The 9,689-nt window shown below is 48.5% G+C and overlaps 1 protein-coding gene across 1 annotated transcript in view; it reads left to right on the top strand.

Annotated features, from left to right (window-relative positions):
* Positions 1-6,264, top strand: part of TTC9 (tetratricopeptide repeat domain 9) — a 32,293-nt gene extending 26,029 nt beyond the window's left edge. The window contains exons 2-3 of the mRNA XM_049612550.1: positions 2,257-2,439; positions 4,655-6,264. Of these exons, the coding sequence (XP_049468507.1) occupies positions 2,257-2,439; positions 4,655-4,734 (263 nt within the window). The 3' untranslated portion in view covers positions 4,735-6,264. The remainder of the gene's footprint in view (positions 1-2,256; positions 2,440-4,654) is intronic.
* Positions 6,265-9,689: the final 3,425 nt, after the last annotated feature.

Below are 9,689 nucleotides of genomic sequence, written 5' to 3'. Positions count from 1 at the left end.
GGGGGGGGGGCTGTGGAACCTGATGGGTCAGTTTCTAGATCTAGGCTGACTCTCTTTCCACTTCCTGGTTCTCACACTTTCAACCCGAGAGAGACTGTGTGGTGCCCCTCCCCCTCAGCCTACAAGAGGGATGTGGGTTTTTTGGTTTGGGGTCTTATTTTTGCCCAGAATGCCCAGTGAAAGGGCATTAGGTCTCCTACTCAGCAATTCTGACCCCTGGGAGGTTGTTTAAAGGATCAAAACAGCTGAAGTTAGACCCCCGAAGATTTAAATCACTGACTTGTCTCCATCCCAAAGAGACCTATATACTTCGTCTCATGTAGGATAAATGGGAGCACAAGGCCTGGAGGTCTGCATTCTCCCACCACCACCCAGTCTGGTCTTGGCGGGAAGAACACTTTTGTTTCCTACATCTCTTTTTATTCTCTCTTTATTCACTTCAAAGAAGCAGACAGGTGTCTTTCCCTGCCCTGCATCCCATTTTTTGGCAATCCCTCCGTCACGTGTAAGACAATCTTTGCTCAATGCCTACTAAACATTTGAGTGATCGCACGGAGGGGGAGGTAGCTAGCTCAGCAGGGCTGGGAGTAGGGTGAGGCAGGGAGGCCCCTGGGCACACGAGGAAAGAGGGCATCACTCTCTAGGTTCTCACGCGCTTCCTGACCCTGACCCTGACCCTGACCCTGGCCCTCTGGCTGATTTCTGGTGAGAGAAAGTTTCAAGGAGAGATGATTTACTCAGAGATGGCTGATAGAGAATAGGAACGGGCCCCACCATGGGTACCTGCCAGCCTCAGCAGGGACACGGGGCCTCGCGGGTCCAGAGGTGTGCCCTGTACAATCTGGGAACTGGCCCATTAAAAGGTCCCTGCTCCCAGGAACTGCAAAGAAATTCGTATGAAAGGGAACTTGAAGAAAGTCAGAGGCAGTTGTCCCTGAAGGGGTGCAGGGTTGAAAAGAATTGTAAGAATATTAAATAACACCTTGGGTACTTGCTGTGTACCAAGCCCTGTGTTAAATACTTTATGGCCATTATTTTAGAAAATCCCCCTCACCAACTCAATAAAGAACTTGGGCTGTGGAGCCTGGCAGCTTAGATCTGAATTTCAGCCTTGCCTCTCTCATGTTATGTGACCTTGGGAAATGACCTGATCTTTCTGAGCCTCAGCTTCCTCATCTGTAAAATGGGAAGAAGAGTAGGACCTATCTCGTGGTATCCCGAGGATCATGTCAGGGAATACAAGCAGTGACACAAGCGCCCCGCACAAGGTGAGCACTTGACAAGTATTAACCACAGTTAGTATTGTTATTGCTTCTTGGAGCTTATTCCTAGGGCTGCCACAACAAGTCTCGTAAACTGGCGGCTTAAACGCTGGAAATTTCTCGCGTCAGAGTTCCAGATCAAGGTGAGGGCTGTGAGGGAGAATCTGCCCCATGCTTCTCTCCTACTTCCTGGTGACCTCAAGCATTCCTTGGCTAATAGATGGCCATGTTTTCCCCGTGTCGCTTCATGTCGTCTGAGCTCCGTGTGTTTCTGTGTCTGTGTCCGAACTTCCCCTTGTCTTAGTCTGTTTGGGCTGCTGTAACAATAGCATGGACCAGGTGGCTCTAACAACACAATTATTCCTCACAGTTCTGAAGGCTGGGAAGTCCAAGATCAAGGTAGTAGATTTGGTGTCTGGTGAGAGTCTGCTTCCTAGTTCACAGACGGCCATCTTCTCGCTGTGTCCTCACGTGGCAGAAGGGGCAAGGGAGCTCTCTAAGGTCTCTTCGAAGAGCACAACCCTCATGACCTAGCCACCTCCAACTACCATCTCACCGGGGACTGGTTTTCAACACATGAATTTGTGGGGGGAAACATAGACATTCCGTCTATAGTGTGTTTTTTTATGAAGACTCCGGTCATATTGGATTAGGACCCACTCCAACGACCTTACTTTAACTTGATTACCTTTTTTGTAAAGGTCCTATTTCCGAATAAGTCACATTCTGATGTACTGGGAATTAGGATAGGACTCCAACATATCTTTTTGGAGGGGACACAATTCGACCCATAATGCCACGCCAGGTAACTCACTTAAGGTCACACAGCTTGCTGGTCATGAAACTGAGTCCGAGGACCCTGGATTATTTGATGACAAATCCCATGTGAAGCCCCAACACGACTAAACCTTTTCTGGGCAGGGAGAAAACCAAAGAGAGACATTGAGTCTGCTGTGTTGATAACTTTCCCCTTCCTTTCTCTCTTCCTCTGTAGCCTGCCTGCTCCAGGCCGAGCTGGTAAACTATGAACGAGTCAAAGAGTATTGCCTCAAAGTCCTGAAGAAAGAAGGAGAGAACTTCAAGGCCCTTTACCGGTCTGGTGTGGCCTTCTACCACCTTGGAGACTATGACAAAGCCCTCTACTACCTGAAAGAAGCAAGGACCCGACAGCCGACAGGTAAGGAAGGCGACAATTGCTTTGTTTTCTTACCGTCAGCCCCGCTGGCAGCTCCTGAGGCCTTCTCTTGGCGGTGCTCAGCTCCCTGGCTAGCACAGCCCAGTGTGGGCCAGGACCTGGAATGAGGAGAGTAAACAGTCCGTGCATTTGCCTGGGGTCTGGGTTCCAGGGAGCTTGGGCACCTCTTTCAAATAGAATATGGAATTCTTTGGGTTTTTTTTTTTTCCCAACCCAGGATCCAGCTCTTTTCACTTACTCAATAAATACATACTGAATTTTTAGTGCGTGCCACAGTTTGTGCTGGGCGCCAGGGATGTGACTGAGAAGGTATAGTCCCACCTTGTGAGGATCTCACGCTCCACTTGGCGAGACAGAATACGAATGGATGCTCTTGGCGCTAGGCTCGGCATCTTACGGGAAGTGTGCTCTGACTTCTCTGGTCAAGTGCCGTTTCTTAGAGCCTGCATTACCTGGACCACCCACTTAAATTCATATCCACCAGCTCAGCCATGCATTCATTCCACGGATATTTATTGAGCGGGTCCAATGGGTCAGGAAGTATTGCACAGATAGCGAACCAAAGGAAGCTGCTACCTTCAAGGAGTTTCTTACGTTATGACAGGAAGATGGACAGTAAACAAATGGACAGATAATGTAATATTTAGTAGTGGTAAGTGCTAGGAAGACAATAAAGCAGCGTAAAAGAATCAGGAGTAAAGGGGGTGCTGTTTTAGGCCGGGTCGTCAGGAAGAGCCTCTTTGAGGAGGTAACCGGTGGCATTACTATGTTTGCCTTGAGTTTGACTTGATGTTGCCATGGTCGTTCACGTGGCTGATTTTTTAAAAAATGCGATTCTCCTTCAAAAAGTCTTTAAGAACCTCAGGACCAGTTTGCCAACATCCAAATGTATACTTTTCTCCCCATAGTTCGAAAGAACACCCATATCTTTCCTTTTATGTGCTGTTGATTTGTTTTCTGCATATAAATTGTGTTCTATAGCGCAGACTAAGGGAGACGTGAGGACGAAGAACCAGACTCGTTTAACAGAATTTTCTTGGACGCTTCTATATGCCAGCACCGTTCTAGATGCTACCGCTGGCATTTTTGAGTAGTAGACGACATCCATTTCTGCTTCCTGAAGTGTCGCATCCCAGGCAGCCCCGAAGCCCTTGTATCGCGGTGCGCGTAGAGCTAGGTGGCTGTTCCCTGCCATGCCCCAGTCACTAATTCAATGCCTGACATTGGGGGGGGGGAAATGCCCCATTTGTGGCGAGGTGGTGCCTGACCTTACTGATCAAGACAAATATAAGACAATGGAAGCAGAGTCATTTTAAACTCTTCGATTGGAAAACGTTTACATTCCCTCAATATGTATCGCTCATTGGATGAAGCGCTTTTAGACTTACCTATTTTGGTCCTCGCAACAATTTTATGAAGAAGGCACCATGATCCCCAGGGGAGGCAGGCTGCCGAGTCAGGTGCACCACTTACCACGCGTCTCCTTGGGCGTCTTAATCTCTCCAGGGCTCAGCTCTCCCTTTTGTCACGGTGAGGATGATGCCAGGTACTCGAGATGATTGTAATGAGGGTTAAATGGATAATGAAGGTAGCAAGCGAGGCCCAAAGTAGGCATTTGAAAAACGGAGGCTGTTTCCTGCGGATGAGACAGGAGGCTCAGAGAAGTTGGTAACTTGCCTGAGGTGAAACTCCAGAGTCTCCACCAGCTGTGCTGACTCAGCACCACTGGGATGTGCTGCTGCCTGGGAGTAAGTGGAGGGAGTCCCCCCCGCTCTCCTCTCCTTCCCGTCTGCCCCCTGGGTCCCAGTGACCCGTCCACATTTGGTAGGGGCGGTGGAGGGGAGGCCGGACTCCTGGTCGCCCCCTCAGGCTCCGTGATCTGCAGACACAGCTTTTTTTTTTTTTTTTTTTTTTATTTTTTTTTTGGGAAAGGGGAAAAAGGAGCATGAACGGGGGAGGGGCAGAGAGAGAGGGAGACACAGAATCGGAAACAGGCTCCAGGCTCCGAGCCATCAGCCCAGAGCCCGACGCGGGGCTCGAACTCACGGACCGCGAGATCGTGACCTGGCTGAAGTCGGACGCTTAACTGACTGCGCCACCCAGGCGCCCCAGCAGACACAGCTTTGACCTGAATCTGCGTAGAGACCCCACAGTTCCCCCACCACGCGTTCCCTAAGGTGTGCTTTTGTCCTCGCAGACACCAACGTGATCCGGTATATCCAGCTGACAGAGATGAAACTCAGCAGGTGTTCCCAGAGAGAGAAGGAAGCCATGTAACCAGAGCACCTCCCTAGAGCTGCACCTGCGCCAGACCTGGGACTTCAGGTGAAGAGCCCGATGAAGAGCCCCTCCTGGGTTTTGTTCCCTTCTCCCCACTTCTTCCGGCTCCCCCTCCTTCCTCCTGCTACTCCTCCACAATCTGTCTGCTCCCGGTGTGAAGAGAAGGAGACACGCAGTCTGGGAATCTGGTCGGTTGCCTGCAATGGAGAGTCCCCTTCTCTAGTAGGTCAGCTACTGAGAGGGACCTCGCTTCTTCGGGGACAGCTGGAGAGGACTCTTACGGGCTGGGAATGCTGTTGCAGCCTTGACTTTGGCCAGTGCTTCTGACGCAGGCAGAGCCTGGTAGGTGTACCGTCGTCCCAGAGGCAGCAGGCACGGAGACCACGGGCTGGACCCCTCCACACTTTCCCGACACGCCAGAGCATCTCCAGGCAACCGTGTCGAATGCGGGGATGAGACAAACACCAGAAGCATCGGTTAAGCCAACAGACCCTGAATTTGTACACTGGATTCCCCACCCCGACCCCCCGTAACCTCAGCCCCTGCCTCCCTCCCTCACTTGTTGTCTCGGCTTTCTTCTCTCCCCGCTTGGGGATCTGAGACTCTGCCAGGTTTCACATGCCACTGAAGCCCACTCTCAGTGCCCTCTGGTGACCACACATACCATTCTGCCATACTCCCACCCAGCAGGCAGCTGTGACAGCAGAGGGGCAGGGTGAAGTGGGCCCGGGGCCGACCGCATAGGTGACGGAGGGGAGGGGAGCTGACGTCCAGGGGAAGGAGCATTGTATGGACTGGGGATCGAACTGTGGACCGAGTGTAAATAAAGATACATTAACGGGCAGCAGTTCCTGTCATTTCTGTTGGAAGCGGCCCACTCTCTCACTGTCCCTCCCTCTCCCAACTCTCAGAGCTACTTCCAGCCGGGCAGGACTGGCTTATCCCACAGCAATGGGCCGTTTGTCTGGTGGTGAACAATGTTGGCCGCCACCTTTGTGCAGTAGAGTGGGCTGGTGTCGTGGAGACTGCCCAGGGACTTGGCTTTGTGGGAACTTGCACGGCCTCCTTGTGATGAAATTATCTGGACTCAATATCTAGCACATAGAATGTGTTCAACAAATATTTGTTGAATGAATAAATTATGACTGCAGACTGGCTCCCTCCTGCCTTAAACGAATTTTATCCCAGCCTAGTCTCCCGATATCTACGCTCTTTACGCTATGCCATGTTGCTCCAGTCAAATAAGAAGCATTTACTGAGGGCTTACTGTTTGCCCATCGTCGTGCAATACACTGTGGGACATAGGATGTAGTCCCAGTCTTTAAGGAGGTGGAAGAGTTGAGAAATACTCCTATGAGATGATCACCACTGACACCTTTAATTTATATGACGCTTTAAATTTTTCAAAGCACTTTCGTGTATTTTTTTGTGTGACTAGTGAGACAACATTGTACAAATTAAAATATATACAGATGCAATAATGTTAATAGTTAGCATTTATTAAATGCACTGTCCTCAGATCTTTACATGTATAATCTCATTTCTTTCATGCAGTTACCCCACGAGACACTATTTCCATTAGGTGGAGAAGGAAACTGAAAACCAGACACAGTAACTATCCCAAGGTTACATGGCCTCAAGTGGCATAGCTAGGATTTGAACCAGGTCTGTCTGACTCCAGAGCTCTAGCTACTAACTACTCTGTAGTTGGTAGTAGGTGCTCTACAAAGTATTATATTGAGTGGTTACAACCAGTCGAGAGCAGGACAGTGTGTATTAGGTTGAAAAGCCTTGACTGTGCCAATGGTATAGTAGGTACCACACGTGGGCTGCCTCTTGTATTTAGCTCAAGGTTAAAAAAAGGTCCCTAACACTAGGCTCCCCAGTGGTCCGGGCGGGGACGGGCCAGGAAAAGACATCTGAGACCTAGCAGTTATTTCTGCGTATCGTTCATTCTATTTTCTGATGTCAGCACATATCCCAACCCACCTAGCATTCCCCCAGCCATCGGGGAAGATTCACAATTATAGGTAGAGCTTGAAAGGAAACACAAAGGTAATTATGGGTTATTTGTGTAATCAGAGACTCTACCACTAAAGGATCTAATCACTGCTGAGGGGCCCCGGAGCCAGAAGCCCAGGTTATATTCACACAGCTCCTGAAAGGCTTCCGGCCAGGGTTCGAGAAGGTGCTAGGAATCTCTAGGGGGGTTCGCAGTTGCTTGCAGGTAGCTCACCTCTGGGGAAGAGGAGAAGCTGCCACGTTCTCCCCCACGCCTACCATATCCTTGCCTCTGCCCTCTTCTTCCAGGGTGGTTTCACATGTTCTCAGCTCAGAGCCATCCCGCAGCATACGCAACATAGGCACGTGTGTAAAACTCCCCTGTTCCCAAGCTTCCAGCCCAGAAGGCTTGTGAGTTGGCCAACTGCTTGTCAGGGTCTGAAGGTTGAGGATGAGGTCAGAGGTGGACTGCAGAACCAGTTCCAAGCAGCACGGTCATCCTTTGCTCCCTCGTGCCATCAGGAAGGATTTGGACTTAACTGCTCCAACACGGAGCAGGAGAGAGGGTCTTGCCTCATCCAGTAAGTTGGGGCAGGGCTGGACAGTTGAGGATAAGACTGTTGCCATCCTTCTAAAGAGAAATGTGGAAAACCAGATTGTCTGGTGATTCACACATACGTGCTTACTGGAGTCCATTCACTGTGACCCAAAGATAAGTGATCCCAAAGTAAAAAGCTGCCTTGGCGGTGTTGTTTGATGTTTGGGGCGGAGGGATTGAGTTTGCTGTGCATTTGTCCAACAGAGACTTAAGAGAGCGAGTAAGCAAAATCAGGTCTATTCACCTTAGCAGACCTTCAGCTTCCTTCTCCCATCCCTCCCCCAAGCAGGGACTGTGATCACATGCTTTGTTTGCAGATGTCCCTGAACTAGACCTGGAGCACTAAACCTGGATCTGACCTGCTTCGTCATCCTGCTTGGACTTTTGTGATAGACTCTTTGGGGGGGGGTGGGGGCGGGGAATTGTACTTTTCTTGTTATTGCTAGGAAAGCCTCACGTGTGTATTGTGGAAAATTTAGGGAGGGCGGGGGAGACAAACTCCAACCCGTCATCCTACCACCCAAGACAAACATAGCTATCCTTTTGGACTCATCGTTAAGTTCTTTTTGGTATAAATGTAGACGTGCCCGTGCAGGGTTGTTTCTTTTTTTAAAGACAAAAACTGGAGTACAGTGTATATACTCTTTAGTAACTTACTTTTCAAAATGTGTATTTCTATTTCGGAATATGTAATACATGCACAGATACAAAATTCAAAAAGGGCAGAAAGCTCTACAGCAAGAAGTAAATCTCCTTTCCACCCTGTCTGCCAGCATCTAGTTCCCTCCAATTACTTGTACTGTATATCCTTCCAAAAACACTTATGCATTTTCAAATATATGCGTATATATTCTTTTGTCACACACAAATGGTAGTACATCAGACACACTGTTTTGCACTTTGTACTCCTTCACTTCCTATACCATGGACGAAACATTTTTTGTACGTCTCTCCAACTTTTTCAACAGCATCTACGTTATGTGGATGGGCTCTCATCTGGTAACCAATCCCCTAATAGCGATTATTTTCATTTGTTCTCAATCTTGACTGTAAATAAATGTTGCAGCAGACATTCTTGTAGCTAAATTTTGCATACACCTATGGCCATTTCCTTGGGATAAAATCCAAGAAGGAAATTGCTTGGCTACCTTTAAGAATTTTGTTATATGTTGCCAACTGCCCTCCAGAAAGTTTGTACTAAACTTTGCACTCTCCTATTTGCAGACCTGAGAGTGCCCTGTTCCCCTCACCCTCACTAATAGTGGGTATTGTCGCTTATCAAACCTTTCCCAGTTCGGTAGGAAAATAACGGTATGTCAGTGTTATTTGAACCCACGCTTCTTCAATTATTAGTGAATAACATCTTCAAATGCCTACTGACCATTTGTACTTGTTTCTTTGTGATTTTTCTATTTATTTGATATTGCTATGTTTATCTTTATTACCAATTTGTAATTTTATTAAGAACGTTATTTTTGTCAAGAAACATCCCAAATAGGCTTTCCAAGTGCTTTGCTTTCAAATTTTGTTTATGGTGCTTTTTGACACACATAAATTCTTAATTCTGCAACTAATTTGTTTCTCTGTTGCCACCTCCTTCTGCCTGCAGTCCACCCTGTCATTTCTGTGAGAGTTCCTCTTCCAGAACACGGTCTGATTATGTCATTCCACAGCTTAAAAATCTTAAGCATAGCACACAAGGTTCCCTAGGTAATTTCTCCCACTGACTCTTCCAGGCTCCCCCCCCCCCCCCCCCCCGGTCCTCTTCCAAAGGTATCCTATGTTCCACAGTCACACAGCCCCTTGGGATTCTCCAAACTCACTGCTTTGGGTCTCTGGGCCTTTCCATGCTGTTCCTTCTGCCTAGTTGGCCATGCCTCAGCCCTCCAATCCCCTCTTTGTCTTGCTAACTCCTATAGGACTTCACCAAGGCATCACTGCTCAAAAGCTTTCCCTGACCCCGTGGTCTGTACTTCTAAAGCAACATAAGCCTACCTGTGTGTAGCATTTGCTACAAAGAATTGGACCTTCCTACTGATGTTTGTCTCGCTCACTCCCTGCACGTTCCTCAAGACAGGTGCTGTGGTTTATTCACCTTTGCAGCCAGAATGCTGAGCACAATGCCTGGCAAACAGTAAGCGCTCGATAAATACTGAGCCCTGAGCCTGGAATGAACGGTTAATGGATTCAGTGGCAAATGTTACTTGGGGTAAATGCAGGCCTGGACTGGATCTGTGCTTCTGAAAACTGAGGAACTGTAGGAGGCTCAGGTTGGAAGAGAAGCCACGTTCCCCAGTGCTGTGCTTCCCAAAACATCAGAATCACTTGAAGTAGCGTTTTAAAAATACATAAT

Source organism: Panthera uncia (assembly GCF_023721935.1).
Source record: "Panthera uncia isolate 11264 chromosome B3 unlocalized genomic scaffold, Puncia_PCG_1.0 HiC_scaffold_1, whole genome shotgun sequence".
In the NCBI taxonomy this organism is placed as follows: Eukaryota; Metazoa; Chordata; class Mammalia; order Carnivora; family Felidae; genus Panthera; species Panthera uncia.
This window is presented reverse-complemented; position numbering and strand designations above follow the sequence as displayed.